Below are 17,190 nucleotides of genomic sequence, written 5' to 3' on the forward strand. Positions count from 1 at the left end.
TATTACCGCATCGGTCTGCATTGGCTCGAATGCCTTTTCATGAGGCAGGTATGGTGGTCCAGTGTTTGACAGTTGAGTATCTGACGCAATGCTTGTAGTAAAATGGTAGAAAACCCCCCTCTTAAGAAATCTTGAGATGGAACACATTCCTGCGGAGGGAGCTGGTAGGAACGGTAGATTGCTCGGTCAATGGCCAGGGTCAACGGCGGCGTGGTGTATTCCGCAAATATAGCCGACTGAGGGGCGGGCACAAGCTGGCGTGAGTAGGTTAAACGTTGAGTTTTATAAGGGCACCCCGGGGTGACCAGCCCCTCCCCACCCAGCCCCTCCCTGCACGACGGACACAATAATCCCCTGTGGGTTGGTGTAACCAGGAGGTTCCTACCAGTATTAGATTTACAAGTATATGAGCCCAAAGCGAAGATCACCCCGAGAAGAAACCATCACGATAATGGGAGCGAGATGCATTTTGGCATTGCCGTATCACGAGGTATGGCGACGAGACGGGCTCGGCTTTTCATCCTGCAGTGTATCGACCATGTGGATGATAACTGATGTCCAGGGTGGTCCCAGATGTATTGTGACCCCTCCCCACAATCAATTGACCCAAAAAAAATGTTTTCCCTTTGCACATGAATTTCTGCTTTAAATAAATCTTACTTTCAAAAAATATGTTAGGTACACTTTATCTCCAGTACTTCAACGCAAAAGTTGGGTGGAGGAGGGGGGGGTGCACGTCTTATAATCCGATCTATTTGCGTATTACCACTTTTTTTTTATAAGGGGCCGTCCATAAAAGACGTCACGCACCTGCGGGGGGGGTCAGACATTTGTGACGACGGGGGGGGGGGGGGTTGAGAAATGTGACGTCACATCATAATGCGCAACTTTAAATCAATATAGACAACACGTTCTGCTTAATTGAATTGACTTTTATAATGTTTTCTCCAACATCAGAGTGCAGCGCCACATTAAATACACACTACAATGACAATAGTTTAAAGCGATTTGAAGCATGTTTTATTTTTGGGGGGGGGGGGGCAAAGCTTTGTGACGTCATATTTGAGTGGGGGTCTGACTTTGTGACGCCGTGTGACAAGTGGGGTCAAAAATCGTCCAAAATCGCGTGACGTCATTTATGGACGGCCCCTAACTTCATTGGCACCCGAGCGCACGTTTGTGGAGAGGGAGGGGGGGGTTGGTGGGGGTGGGGGTGCGCCCAGTCTCCATAGCAACACCGCTCCATGCAGTGAGGGGGGGGGCACAGGTGGCGCATCAGCCACTCATCTCAGTCAGCCACAACCAATGGCACCTGGGTCTGCCCCGTGACCTCCTGACAGCAGCGGGCGTTCGACACCTCACGTGGCCTCAAGGTGCACCTAGCCTGGCACAAGCGTCGAGGTGACGTCACCGCCACTTAGTGGCGAATGGCGGTAGTTGTTGGGGGTGGTGGGGGGTTGGTGGGGGGGGGGTTATAAACTCGCCATCTTACTACCACGCCCCCCCCGCACCCAACTCGTCCCATTGGCTGCCTACCATCCACGTGACCGCAACGGCGCCCCGTGGTTGGGCGACAGACTCCGGGTGTCGCAAGATGAGGGGCGGGGCGGGGGGCGCTTTTTCTCTCCCGCCCGCGTCTCATTCATCGCGCGCGCGCTCACGTTGCGGTCACGTGGCCTGGTGCCTCGGTCGCCACGGCAACGACCCCCCCCACCACCAACACCGCCCCCCACCCACCCAGCCACACTCGAGCAATGGCGGCGCCCGTGGAACCCCAACGCCATGAGGACATCAACAACATCAGCAACAACGAGAGCAAACACAACAACAACAACGATGAAGCGGAAGAAGACGACGAGGCGGTGGCCGCCAGCCTCTCGCGGAGCCTCGCTCGCCACCTGAACGCGCTCGGCGACGAGAGCCGCCCGGCGAGGCGGCGCGCACTCGAGGCCCTGGTGCGGGAGACCCTGGGACGCGAGCGTCCGCTGTCGGGCGGCGCCGTGCGGGCGGCGTTGGACGCTTCGCTCCTGCGCCCCGCGCTCCGCTGCCTCGTGCGGGACCAGGCCGAGTCCTGTCGCGAGGTGGCGGCGCGCCTCCTCGCCGGGTGCCTGGGCGCCACTTCGCGGCCCGAGGAAGCGCTGCCTTACGTGGTCGCGGCGGTGGTTGGGCGATTGGCTGTCGGTGCCGGTGGTGCCGGTGGTGGTGGTGGGGAGCCCTCCGAAGAGCTGCGCCTGACCCTGGTGCGGCTGCTGTCACTCGCCGTGAGCCGCTGCGATCCCGCGGCGGTGACGCCGCACGGGGAGGAGTTGGTGCGGGCGCTGAAGAGCTGCATCGTGGACCCTTTCCCCGAAGTGAAGAAGGAAAGTTGCCGCTTCGCCTCCCAGCTCGCTGCGAGCCTGCCCGGTATGGAGCGATGGGAGACGGCCAATTGGGCACCCCACCCCGCCCTCCATCTACCTCCTCCTCCCTTTCTATAAAGTCCCTCGTGAGATGACAGAAGAGATATAGGCAAGGGTGATAAGAGAAATGTGGACACGATATAGACGGTGTGCATTTAAATGAGATGCGGATGTATGTTTGTTGAACTTCTTTCGCACCGTACGAGGGCCGGCCGTGCTAATCGGTGAGACAAATATCGTGGAAAGGGAGAGATGCAGACTAGAGACAGGGGTGTGAGAGGAGAGCTGCGGACGAGTTAAATATGAGAGATTAATTTGTTTTAAAGTTGATTGGCGCTTTTGAGACTTTTTTATTGGATTGCTCGTCAGGATTATATGAATTCGGGGCTCCTTTAGTCGCTTGGGGCTTCGTGTCCCTGCCGTCTAGCGCCGCCACGGGACACGGGCCTGGGTAGGTGACGAGTGGAGAGCGGTGGATTGATTGTCGGTGCATCGTACTCGGTGTGGTATCGACACGTGGATCGTAGGGACGTGGGTCAGGTGTGAATGTGGCGAAAGAGGCGACGCCAGAAACATTGACGCGGTCGAGAATGACAGACGGCGAGAGAGAGAGGCATGCCTATAGAGACACACAAGGAGACATACAGGGAGACGGACACGGAGAGAGGGGCTGAGGCACTGACATATAATGACAGGGAATTTAGGGTTCTTAGTTTGGCCTCTGACCAAATCACCCAGAATGCGCACGATCTCGTCAGATCTCGACAGCTAAGCAGGTTTAGGCCTGGATAGTGTTATAATCGGTTACCACAATACAGTTCATAAAAGTGGAATGCCGCAGAGCTACGTTATGGGCAGCAGAGGGCGGTGCAACAAAATCCATTGTACTGTCTAAACCGCCAGACTTCACCAATCAGCACCTACCAACTGGTGAAGAATGCAAAATGGGACCTTTTTGTCAGTATCAAAGTATGAAAAAGTAAGAATAGGTTTTACCCTTTCTGGCAATAAAACAGGTGTTAAGATGTCCAAACACCATATAGAAACCTTTTTGCAAGGAATCAAGCCGGCATTAACCACAACCTCCATCTCTCGCCGTAGGTTGGCAAAAGGGCTGTATGAATATTCGTGTCTGGTGGCGTGACGCGAGTACAGTGGCTTGCAGAATTTTTGCAAAGCACGTCACTTAACTACAGACATTGAACTGTTGTGGGAGTCGAACTGTCAACCCTATCTATGCAGTACATACTAACTGGCTCAACAATGAGCTCACTTACATTTCGGCCCGAATCTAGCCCACCTTAATAAACGGCATCAATATAAACTGGTCATGTTCACCACTTAAGTTGCTATGCCTGTGCCTCCTCCTCACTCTCCTCCTCCAACCTCCCTCGCTGCCGCCTTCCCCAACGCAGAGCACTTCCACATGTACTCGGAGCAGCTGATCAAGCCGCTGATGCAGACGCTGACGCACCAGCACTCGCGCGTGCGCGTTGCCGCCGTGCTCACAACAGGCGCCGTTGTGCGCTACGGCAATAACAAGTCCGTGAACGACGCACTGCCCCACCTCGCGCAGCGCCTCTTCGACGACGCCTCCACGGTAGGCATACGGCTACCACCGGTTTCTAGGGAGGCTCAACCGGGACACGTGTTGAGCTTTGGTTGGCCTGTGTGGCAAGATAACACGGTGGTTTCCGTATGGATTTACCTGTATTTAATCCTGCTATAGGATTGTGGAATTTCTACGACTGGTGCAAAAAACACAAGCGCATTTGATCACAGCCGCTTCATCGTTTGGGCATGGGTACACATTGACTGGAATGTAAAGCAGCCGAATTGTTTTGGGCAGTGGCAGTTCTTCAGGACAGATAATGATGTGAAGTCAGAGGATTGTGACTCAAGGTTTTGGGGATGGTGTTGCAGTCATAGGTTGCCGAACGAACACATTATAAGGTCGCACTCATTGGACACAAAGTGCTTGCCACAAATGAATCACAATAGTTAAATTTTGATTTAAAGCTTTCGTGACTGCAGGGATTCATCTTCTTGGTTCTTTCGGTAAAGTCACGTAGAAGGGAAGTAATAAAATAATAAAAATAAAACATAATAAAATTTTATTATGTTTTATTTAAAGTCACGTAGAAGGGAAGTAATAAAATAATAAAAATAAAACATAATAAAATTTTATTATGTTTTATTTTTATTATTTTATTACCGAAAGAACCAAGAAGATGAATCACAATAGCTTTCGGATCTCATCAAGAAGCATAAACCATCACGTTAATTCTGGTCATCCTCGAAGCGGCTTTTGGATAACCATCGAACAAAGACGGTCACCGCATCACGCGCTTTCAGATGCGCTTCTGCGGCCGTCTGGAACGCTCTTCCTTCCATTATTAGGAATCCACCGAAGCTATGCACTTTTAAATCTAGGTTGAAAACGCATTTCTTTAAAACTGCTTGTTGTGTTTAGTTTTATCTATGGGACCTTTTGCCAGTATCCAAGATGATGAAAAATAAGAATAGGTTGTACCCTTTCTGCCAATAAAACAGGTGTTAAGATGTTCAAACACCAAATAGATACCTTTTGCAAGGCATCAAGTCTGCATTAGCCACACATACTTGTGACAAATCATACAGGTACGCCAGGCGGTGACGGACTGTGGTGGGGACCTGGTTGCTGGAGCTGCCCGACCGCTACTCATTCTTCCACAAGCTTATCCCGCTGCTGCTGAGCAGCCTGAGTGACGAGATGCCTGATGTACGGTTAGTGCTGCTCATTCGAATTCTCGATTTCCCTGTTCAGTTCTGCTTTTTTCTTGCAAAAATACAACCATTGGAAAACCTTGGTTTACAGTTGGGCATGTTGGAATTATGTCATGTGAACTGCTAATCATCATTGTTATTATCATCATCAGCATTGTCATAATCACCATCATGAGTAGCAGCAGGAGCAGTGGTATGCACGCTGCGGCACGAACCCGGCGACTTGATATCAGAACTAGGCCTCCCCTAGGATAACTCAGCCTTAAATGAGTCCGTGTTGCAGTGTGTACACATCAAGACTAGGGGGACAAATGGTGTAGTTTTGGCTGCTGCCGTGCCGGCTTTCGTAGGTGCCTGCTAATAGCTTTTGCCACAACAGTCTACATGGCGTTAAAGTGATCTTTGTGTATACGCGTGTGTGCTGGACACGCCTGCATGTTTGCTTGCGGTTATATTTACAGAAACTCTGCGACCGAATACTGGAAGAGAGTCGGGAAGCAGTGGGAGCACGAGAATGAGGAGGACCTCAAAGACAAGATGGATTTTGAGTTTCCTCCATCATCCCTCTACCCAGCAGGAGGTTAGAGCTCCTCACAGTCTTTGACAGGAGTTGTGATCCAACACGCCTTAAGTGCTAAGCAGAGTTCATAGCTTGTGCCGTTCCAGGAGAAATGGCGGAGATTCTGGGTTTAAGGATACCGGTAGTCACTTAACCCAGTTGTTGATAGCAGTGGCAAATCATTCTCAGCATATGTTAGGGTCTCATAATTGTATCGCCCTTGGAAAGATTACACAAATAAATAAAATGAATAGTTCATACCTTACAATACATCGGTTACATATATATGTATGTATTTTGAACGTCTTTCCCACCGTACATAGCCAACAGTGCTAATCGGAGGTGTGGGAGAAGGACGAAATTATTTAGAGAAAGATGCAGTCAGTCATAGGCAGCGGGAGATAGAGGATTTAAGCCTGGACTTGAACAGGGACAGGGAGTTGACAGCACGAATGACTGGGGGAAGGGAAATTCCAGAGGACATGCCTATGCTGTATGTTCACGAGTTTAAAGCTTCATTAGCATTTGTTAGGCTTCCTTAAGATTAGATTATAGCACTCTCCTCATGTCACTTTGACACCTCTGTGCATTCAAATTTAATGTCACTACAGTGGCATGACTTGGGTGCTTTGATGCTCCTGACTAAGTTTAAACAAAGCATCAGCCTCATGGTCGACAGCCTGGGAAACAAATCCTGAGTATATATGAAGACTTTTAAGGAGTGTATTGCATATTGTGATGCACTTGTGTCCTTGGAAGAAAAAAAACCTGCAAAAGGAAAACAATTGTCAATACATAAAAAGTTGGTCACCTCATAGTCTGGGTGGGCTTGGGGCTGTCACGAGTATGTATGTTGAGCTTCTTTCGCACTATACATAGCCAACCGTGCTATTCAAAGGTGCGGGGTGTGTAATCCACCAATCGTGTCCTCCGAAAAAGAAGCAACCCCCACCCAGCGCCCCATCGAATGTAGGTTGACTAGCAGCAGAGAGAGACTAACTGAATGGGCAGTTCGTTCATTTTGTTTCATATCCTCACTCCGCTCAGCCAAACGTGTCTTTTGGTCGAGCTGTCATTTGTGGCCTGGTTGCTTCTGAAAAATAAGTTAATACCTCAGTGGGCTTTGCCTGGTAGGATGGGGATGGTTTCAGTTTTATTTGTATGTTTTTGGGTGATTTGTTTGCCTTTGCTGTCCTTTGCACCATTATTGTCTTCTTGGTTCTTTCGGTAGTAGGGGGGGTCTCAAAGTCATATTACCTACACATTCCACAAGTAGTGACTAATCCCATATCTGCATTTTCCATAATATGCTAAATTCCTCTGTTGATATGTAAATTCCTTTGTCAAGGCGCCCTCCTCCTCTAACCCAGCTTAAATATACGCTGCCAAGCTTGGTGGTGTTCATTCGGACGCTGTCTTTCCGACAGCCCTATTATTCACCTGAGGACGGCTGCTTGCATTGTGGCCGAAACGTCGTGAGAATTTTATTTTATTATGTTTTATTTTTATTATTTTATTATTTCCCTTCTACGTGACTTTACCGAAAGAATCAAGAAGATGAATCCCTGCAGTCACGAAAGCTTTAAATCACTATTGTGTTTTTTGCATAGTTTTGTTGTTGTAACGTTGTTACCTATCCCTACTGAATATCTGTGAAAAAGAGCTTTATAGCTCATCGGATTCCTCCAGGATAAATAAACTGTTCCCATTCTGATTCTGAAGTGGAGCGGACCGTGCCTGGGCTGCCGAGAGCTGGTGCAGCGCAACCTGTCGCGGGTGCTGCCGGCGGTGGCACGCGACGCCGGCGACTGGGTGGTGGGCACGCGTACCAAGGCGTCGCAGCTCCTCGTGTGGCTGATGGTGCACGCCGAGGATCACGCGACGCAGCACGCTGAGCTACTGGTCGCCACGCTGCACCGAGCCTGCGCCGACGATGAGCCACAAGTAGTGAATAACGTAAGGCGAAGATGGTCGCTGCGTTACGTGCTTTCAAGATGCGCATCTGCGGCCATCTGGAACGCTCTTTCTTTCAATATTAGGAAGCCACTGGAGCTGGTCACTTTTAAATAATCTAGATTTAAAACTCATTTCTTTACAACTCCTTTTTGTATTTAGTTTGTTGTCCTTCCGCCGCACCTCCGATTAGCACTGTTGTCTTCGTAGGGTACGAAAGAAGTTCAACGTGCATACCGTTGATATTGAAATAATAGAGTAATACCTCGTTATTTGCCAGGGATACGTTCCGGAGCTAATGAATTACCTTAAATACAAAATTAAGCTTTCTCTCTCATCACTTTTTTCTCATCTCTTTACCTCATTACTTTTTGTCATCACATTCTCTCGCATCACATTTATCTCTTGACTTTCTCTCTCGATGCAGTCGTGTAGAGTTCCAGATGCAAATCACGGAGAGCCAAGATCGCGGATAGCAAGTTCGTGAATAACGAGGGAATACTGTATTAATAAGTATTTACAGCCATTAATCAGTTCAATAAAGGAAAACTACATCAGCAGAATTAGAATTGTATTTTTTATAGCATGAGTCATGCTAATTGCATCTCATATCACTGTAAAAAAATGTATATCCATAATCACACAGAGGGAAAAATCCTATTTATAACAATTGATATGTAAATGAAAACCCTACGTACAGATTTAAAAACACTCCGCGTATAAAGCAAGTGAGCTGGGTGCGGGCATGCAGGCCGTGCGTTCGGCGGAGCTGCTGGGCGCTTTCGTGAACCCGGAGGTGTTCTGCAAGCTCGCCCTACCGGCGCTGCACCGCTCGCCTTCGCCAAGCCACCTTGCGCCGATCTCCGCGTTCATACGTGGCTCCTCTGCCGAGCTGCTGGCACCACACGTGGCCTCCATCGCAGACGCACTGGCGCACCCTGACGTGGCGCAGGCATCCGAAAAGGTGAGCCCCCCCCCCCCCCACCCCGACGCATGCCGTCAGCTGGGTTTTAATCGCGCGTAATCATTATATTATTACACTTATAAGTGTGATGATTTATAGCCCTCTGCTGGATGAAGGCCTCCTGTCACCATGTCGGTCATGGGAGTTGTTTGACCGTACTTTACCACGCCAGTTTGTGAAAGGGTGGGATCGAGTCCGGTCTGTCAAGGCTACACAAGGGATCTGTGTCTTTGTCTTGACTGCACCACAGGTCGTGTACCACCAGGAGCTGGTGACGTGTGTACAGGCGCTGGTGTCCACGTGTGGGGAGCAGTGTCGCAACGTCACCTTCCAACTTCTGCAGCTACTGCTCAGCAGCTCCGCTCTGTGCGGAGAGTCCAGCCTCCAAGCACAGGTGTGTACTCTCGTATACAATCCTTGGTCAAAAATACACTGCTGGATAAGAGGCCCCCCCCCCCACATGTCATGGGGGCTATAGTGACAAAATGTCACTATGCTCGTTATTGCAGGTTGGTGTAGTTGGGCACCCAGGACGAGTTGAGATATCATTCGCCACTAATGTCAGCCATGGGTGGGAATCAAATTCACTCCACACCGCTCTAGGTATGCGTCTATAATCTAACAGCCATTTATGTTTTTGGTAACGTCTTCCCCAACATATAAATAAAACTATTTAAACTAAAAAAATTTATTTTACCAGGTAAGGCCCACTGAGCTGTATAGCTATTTTTCAGAAGCGTCCTGGCCACAAATGATAGCTCAACGAAGTGGCTTATGACATGTAAATTTATAACAACGAAATACTCTCAATGTATGTTTCTAAATGCGGATGGAAAAACTGGAGGACCTGAAGAAAAATTCATACAACCACAGGGAGAGAGACACGCAAACTCCACAAATATGCAGGCGTCAGGATCGGAATCGAACCCACGACCTCCTGTACATCAGGCAAGGTAGTTAACATCTCGCCACCGTGGCACTCCAGATAAGGGAGTGGGATGAATGGACGAGTGAACAACGGAGTGAATGGACTAAATTTCGATTTAAAGCTTTCGTGCCTGCAGGGATTCATCTTCTTGGTTCTTTCGGTAAAGTCACGTAGAAGGAAAATAATAAAATAATAAAATAATTCTCACGACGTTTCGGCCACAACGCAAGCAGCCATCTTCAGGTGGAGAATAGGTCTGTCGAGAAGGCAGAGTCTGAATGCCTTCTCGAGAGACTTGTTCTCCACCTGAAGACGGCTGCTTGCGTTGTGGCCGAAACGTCGTGAGAATTATTTTACTATGTTTTATTTTTATTATTTTATTATTTTCCTTCTACGTGACTTTACCGAAAGAACCAAGAAGAGTGAATGGACGTCGAGACGTTGGGGGGGGGGGTGGGGAGTGGTGGTTCAAAGGTGAGGCGGGTCCTCCTTGCCCGCTGCAGGTGCAGGAAGCAACGCGTGGCCTCACGACCGCTGCAGGCTTCGAGGGCCCTGCCGCGCTCCTACGTGCGCACATGCGGCCGCTGCTCGCGTGGCTCGGTGGCTCGAGCCAGCAGTGGACGAGCCATGCTGTGGAGCGGCTCATCTTTGACACCTTGCTCTTCCAAGCTGGTGAGATGAAAACGACTGATGATGATGATGATGACGGAAATTAAAATGATAGTGATGATTGTGGACTTACAGACCTTTTGTCGATCCGCCTGCTGGATGAGGACCTCGCCATGCCATGTCGGCCAAATAACCCTCTTGATGTTATTTGGAAAGAGAACAAGAGGATTGACAACTTGGAGTGTGGGCCACACGAGCAAATTATGAATAAATATTAAGATCAGACAGAATGGAGGGTGTGTGAGCCCAAAGACCTGCCAATAGTTTTACCACTTGCCATCTGTCTTTTTGAACAGGTCCTATGGTCGGTGAATTCCTGCCAGAGGTAATGCCGATATTCCGAGACCTCCTGCAGTCCAACAAGGAGCCAGAGCTGAGACTGAAGGTGTTTGCTGTCCTCTCGAAACTGCTGCTAAATGCACAGGAGACTGTGAACTCACAGGGGTGAGTTTACACGAGAGTCCTTATGCACACAGTCTATATGCAGAGGGTTTAATAACTGCCGTTGAATTGGCACCTGTATGATACAGCCTCATCGGGCAGTGCTTTAACAAAGGGTGAAGCCAGTAAAACAGTTGACATGTAGGGTAGCAGGCAGGTATGTAGCAATTCACCCTCCCCTCAGTTGGATGAATTACCACGATTTGATTCAAGAATTTGTCATATTTTGTTATTTTCACGCGTGATTTGATGCATGTATTGTGAATATGAAAACTTAATTTGAATCAATGAGTCAATCATTGTGTGTGTTTTTTGTTGTGGTACTATGCATCACTAATGACGAAGCCTCCAATTGCAGCTGCCATGCCCCTTCGCTGGAAAGCGTTTTTAATGCCATTTGTTAATGCAAGTTCCTTCATGTGCTGCAGGCAGTTCGCTGGGTTCCTGCAGGAGCTCATCAAGGAGATGATAGTTCCAAACCTGGTGTGGCACGCAGGCCGCACGGCCGCGGCCATCCGCACCACGGCCGTGTCTTGCCTGTGGGCCCTGCTGCATGGAGGCATGGTCACCCCAGAGCAGGTGAGTGGGTGGCAGGGCAGGCGAGTGGGTGGCAAAGCAGGCGAGTGAGTGGCAAAGCAGGGAGCAGCTGCTGATGAAGCTGATGCTGCTGCTATTACTACTATTGATGAATGATGATGGTGGATGAAGCGATGAAAGATGATGTTGAGAATGATCAACGATGACAAGATGACATTGACTCCGTGTTGGCGCAGTGCTCACTGTGTCCCGTCATATCAGCCCAGCAGGCTCGCCGGACCCAGGTCATCCCACCCGATGCCTCCACTCGCTCACCCACTCACCCACCTACCCAGTCACTCACCGAACCACTCCCCCGCCCACCCACTTCCCCGCCCACCCACTTCCCCATGCACCCACTTCCATGCACGCACTTCCGCACGGTGCCGACGAAGGTGCGCCCCTGGTCTCCCGTGCGCGTGCAGGCGAGCGCCGTTAGTGGCGAGCTGCTGCCCCAGGCGGTGGCGGTGCTGGATGAGGACTCCAAGACGTCGCGGCTGCTCGCTTGCCGCGCACTGCGCATTCTGCTGCAACTGCTGAGCGAGAAGGGCTGCGACGCTGACGCCCTCAACAAAATATACCCAGGTCGGCGTGGCCACGATTGGCCGGAGGAGTAAGGATGGGTTGGCGCAATCGCCAACCAACTAGCCCCGCTTGGGCGAGACGTTAAATGTGTTTACTATCAAGTGGGTCAAGTGGGTCAGGTGTCGCAGTGTTTTGTAGGTGCACACCTGTAATCCACAGCTTGGGGTTGGAAATTAATAAGGGGTGCTGCTTGCATGATACGGGAATGACAACTACATGTGGCATGCTTCCCAATAGACATGTGGCACATTTTCCCACGGTTGATTTTGCCCTCCAGGTTTTGTGAGCATGTAAATATATGTTTACGTGGATAGTGGTGGTGTAATGGTAAGCACATTGCGCACTATGCCCAGCGACCTGGATTTGCTTAACAGCACCTGCCCCAACAGTCTATTCAAGACTATACAGGCGGGGGTATCTTTGCGTCTGTGTTGTCAACTTAGAGGTGCTGAAGCGCCTGGATGACGCTTCGGACGAGGTGCGAATTGCAGCCGCGCGTTGCCTCTCGGCGTGGTTCGGTTGCGTGGGCGGCGACTACGACCGGGGCCTCTACCGTGCCCACCTCGAGTTCCTCTACCGTGGACTCCTCGTGCACCTCGACGACCCCGATGCCGGCATCCAGGCCGCCGTGCTTGGTGAGACACTCGTTTACTCGCTCCCTTGCTCATGCACGAAACCCTTTCCCATTTCGAGACTTGTGCAAGTTTCAGGATGGGTGTCCCGTTCACCTCTGAATCTCGGGACGCGCACTTGTTTAGCGTTAATGTCATTTAGAGAGGTGTGCCGTTCTTTTTAAAGACATTGTACCCACCGCAGATAACTATAGTGACATTGCCGCAACTGTACGATAGCTGGCACCAAAATATGCCACACCCTCCCGCATGGCCTTGTGGGAGCCTCGGTATCGATAAATATATTTTATTTTTTCTTCCAGTAAACTTACGTCATCAGAATGGGATAGGGTTAATCACTCACCTTTATGTATTTGCTTGCTCACTCCCTTGTGCTCACTCTCACTTGCGCAGGCGCTTAATCACTCACTCTCATGTGTTTTCTCACTCGCTTGCTCACTCACACAGGTGTTCACTCACTCTCATGTACTCGCCTCGCTCAATCAATTACGCACACACATTCACTGATGTCCTTACTCGCTCACTGGCACTCATGCTCGCTCCCTCACATGCTCGCTTGCCTACCCATTCTTTCACTTCCTTGCTCAATAATGCTCGCTTCACTCACTAGCTTTCTCATGCACTCACTCATTCCCTAACCCACCCACGTATCATCTGCACGTTTACTCACTTATTCACTTTCCCACTCTCCCACTCCCTCTGGAGTACTTGGACAAAACACATTTTCTGTCCTGCCATCTGCTAGTGACCAATAGTTTCCCACCAAACACACTTGTTCATATCCTTGCATTTAGAGGTCGTGCAAACCCATGGTAAGTTTCATAGCGAAATATTTTGTGTCGCTGGTGTTGCACTTTTTGTAAAGAGGTAGTGAAAAGTCATAAACACAACAGGCTGTTTTGATTTTTGTCGGGGCCCGACAAAGCCTCCCATTGATTGTCAACTTTCATCTGTGCCTTGGCACAGGGAGCTTCATTCATTCACCATGAATTACTGCGATATGCATTTAGTCTAAGGCTTTGGCCTGTCCTGCGGTTTAACGTGGAATGCCGCTAAAGATTATGAGCTGCTTTCAACACCGAAGAACAAAGCACACATTCATTCACGCTGGTGTTGCCATTTAGCAATTTATGCGCAGAATGTTTGGCAAAAAACAACAATCACAATATGGGAGTAAGTATAAACACAGCAAAACCATTGATGCCAACCACGCAGAACAGAGCTCCGCAACCGATGAATCTTCGCTTTACAACAGCAGGCAGCTGGCCATTATTGCATCAGTGTCTCGTTAAGAGGAACGTTGAGCAATTTGAATTTAATATTTTTCAATAATTGTGGATATAACCATTAACTCTTTGTTCATTATTGCACTAAGTATTGTCCTATGGAGTGGAAAAATCTGCTTTGTCTAAATTGACCTCAATATCACTCGATTAAGTCTGTCAGAAATGCAGATGCCTTCATTGTAAACTGAACTTTGAACATTTATTCTATGGGTCTTTCGGTAAAGCCACGTAGATAGAAAAATAATACAAATATCACGACGTTTCGATCGCAACACAAGCAATCGTCTTCAGGTGAAAAAATACAGCTATGAATTATGTTACTCGATCATATCCACTGTAATGCATGAACATAAGGCTTCACGGCAGATGAGTCGGCCACATTCAGGGCATAATTAAATAAGATTCGTAGGTTTAAATGACACATCAGTCAATATTTAAAGTATGTCCGACAAGAATTCCATCTCTTGACATGCAATGCACACTGACATTGGCGAAACACTTGGGTTAGAGAACATGTTGGAAGTAATATTGACTAAAGAAAAGTGAGCTTAGGCAGGGCATTGATGATGGCCAGTCGTCGAGACTAACGACGGAGTGGTAGCTATAGGAGTAAACACTTGAAAGATCATCCACCGCCGAGATGGAGCTCCTGTGCAGGAGTTGGATGGATTGTTGTAGTGCGAGACCGATCTTTATTTAGACTGGAGGAATCCGATGAGCTATGAAGCTCTTTTTTTAATATTGTCTTAAAACGCGAACGCTCGCTTGCAAATTGAACCGTGGAACTGTTTTGTTCAGCTGAGCGATCCTCCGCGAAATGTAATGAGTCGGCCTCATGCTTGGAGTGAGTGTGTGCGCGAGTGGAATTTAAATAACAGTACATTATTTGTGTTCCGACTTACGGGACCATTCGACTTATGAATGAGTCTCAGGAATGAATTGTGTTCGTAAGTCGAGTACTATATATATATGAGTACAAATTGCAAAAAGTATATTCATTCCTCATAATCAACGTCTTTGGGTTAGATCGCGTTATATATAAATGTGTCGTAACCCTCCACCACCCGACACGGCCACTCAGCAAAAAAGTGGCACGTTGACAAAAGACAAATAGTTCACTGCTTTAGCCCACCGGTGTGTTGAAGCGTGAAACCACAACATTAACAATTTTTGAGTACGACGTTTCGCTGGTAATTGCATCCAGCATCATCGGGCAATTCGCCAGAATATTCATTCCTGCTGTTTTTTCAACAATAAATGTGAGCCTGGGCAAGGCAGCAAAACAACAACAACTGTCCCAAACCACAGTAAGACAACCACACACAGTCCCTCAATAATGATGCTGTATGTGGCCCGGCGTTGGGCCTTTCTCATCGCCATGCTGGGCCGTGGGCCTCTCACGACCGCCATGCTTGTGGGTCACAGACGTGCTGAAGCAGGGCGGCCGCGTGAGCCCGGAGCTGCTGCAGCAGGAGGTGGAGGCCGTGAAGCACAAGCACCGCTCGCCGCTGCACTGCGACGCCCTCGTGCAACACCTGCAACACCTGCCGCACTGCACTTTCACGTGACGGCGCCGTTCGCCCCTCACTCGCACACCTTGCTTTGTGTCTGCACAGACCCACAACTGCTTTTACACCTGCATGCACAGCCAAACGCCGACACACATCTGATCGCACAGCAGTATGCGCCTACGTCTCCACACTTGCCCACAAAATAGATCCCCGGTATATCCTTAGACTGTTGGGAAAAGTTCTGTTAGCGAGCACCTATGAAGGCCGGCACGGTACATGAGGCGGTGGGTGGCCAACACCACGCCCGACCGCCTTTGTCTCCCCAGTGGCGATGTTTACACACTGCACCAGGTACTCATTTGAGGCTGAGTTGACCTAGGGGAGGAGGCCCAGGACCGGTTCATATTGTTACTGGTGGTGGCCGCTAGCGGGAATTGAACTCGAGCCATCGGGTTCGTAGCGCCGAGCGCGAATCGCTGCTCTACCACTGCCCACAACACCTTCCAACACATCCATACACCTGGTCCTCACCCCCAAACACTTGTACGCACATTGGCATCAGTTGCAAAGGTTGGTTGCTCGTTGGTGGCTGATCGCTCTGTTGTGCCATGTCCCCTTCTGCAATTCGTTTGAATATCAAGTGAATGAGAACAGTTGTCAACAATTCTACTTCATGTAATTAAGCAGTTTGGAGTCCGTTAATATGCTTATTTTATAAAGAGGACTTACTCTTATTGTTATATTGAGAGTGTTTTTTGTGTGTGAATTTATAAATTGGTAGTGATTTCATTCTATTACATGCCCATGTGATTGGCATTGCAAAGTGCTTCATGCCCTATTCACAGTTTTGGCATAGTACTGTGCACCTGAGATGGGAATTAAACGATGTAATGCCTGGTTCAGTAGTGAACACTCCAATCCATCCTAAATTATTTTTAAAGAATGAAAAAGAAATACGTGCCTCTTATTTTTCGTTTTACTAATTGCGCTGCACTGCCCCGAATGCAATACAGACATTAGTTTTGCAAAGGGGTCAAATGCAAAACAACAACAGCAAGTAAAGCTATATGGAAAGAATGTAATATAGAAGTTGACTTTTTAAGCGTGGTGTGCGTGACTGAATCTGCAGTTATATTTGACATCTCAGTCATTTACTAAGTGGCAGTTATGTTTGCATTTTTAATAATTCACAAATAAACGTTTACTGTGAGAAGTGTTTGTGCTTTTGCTCTTCGCGTTTGGGTTTAAACTCGGGGCACGGAATCCAAAATTCGTGGATTAGTCAAAGTGAACTTCAGCAAGTACGGATTTGGACGTCACTGAACCATGCTTCACTACACTCGTCAGTGGGTTTGAAGGAGGGGAATGTCAACGTTGATGCGGTTTAACACGTAAGCTTACGTGATCAGTATCCATAATAGAGGTTTTTGGGTTAGGTCGCGTAAATATAAATGTGCTGGTAAACCCGCCACCACCCGACCAGAGCCAATTAGTAAGATTTGTCATGTTAACAAAACGTGCCAATTTAATACAATTCGTGCTCGAATTCGCACACGAACTGTATATGTATCGTGGGTTTACTCTCCAACACACGGGTGTGCTTTACTCGTAACAAACTGGCACGTTTGTTGACGTGGCAAACCTTGCTAATTGGCTGTGGTCGGGTGCTTGTGGGTTTAACGACACAATATTTATATTTACGCGATCTAACCCAAAAACCTCTTTGATAACGGCGCATTGTCCAGGATGGATGGTCCAGATGTTTTGTGACCCCCCCCCCCCCCCCATTAAATGACCTCGAACCTTTTTTTAACGTTAATTTTTGTATTCACATCCATTGAGATACAGACATTAAGTTTTAGAGAATGAAATGGAATTATCAGACATCTGGACCGCCCTGTACCTGCCGTATTGTACAACT

General features: G+C 48.7%; 1 protein-coding gene across 1 annotated transcript; it reads left to right on the plus strand.

Moving 5' to 3' along the window:
• Positions 1 to 1,746: 1,746 nt before the first annotated feature.
• On the plus strand, positions 1,747 to 16,880 carry DNAAF5 (dynein axonemal assembly factor 5). Its single transcript, XM_061560498.1, is given in 14 exon segments — positions 1,747 to 2,403; positions 3,815 to 3,999; positions 5,040 to 5,060; positions 5,062 to 5,165; positions 5,627 to 5,761; positions 7,452 to 7,680; positions 8,429 to 8,641; positions 8,892 to 9,035; positions 10,073 to 10,241; positions 10,535 to 10,682; positions 11,108 to 11,258; positions 11,681 to 11,840; positions 12,284 to 12,475; positions 15,184 to 16,880. Coding segments are annotated over 14 exon segments (2,643 nt in total). The 5' UTR covers positions 1,747 to 1,754; the 3' UTR covers positions 15,327 to 16,880.
• The last annotated feature ends 310 nt before the right edge of the window (positions 16,881 to 17,190 follow it).

This window comes from Lethenteron reissneri, chromosome 26, assembly GCF_015708825.2.
Source record: "Lethenteron reissneri isolate LAM-NWPU_2019-01 chromosome 26, ASM1570882v1, whole genome shotgun sequence".
NCBI lineage: Eukaryota > Metazoa > Chordata > Hyperoartia > Petromyzontiformes > Petromyzontidae > Lethenteron > Lethenteron reissneri.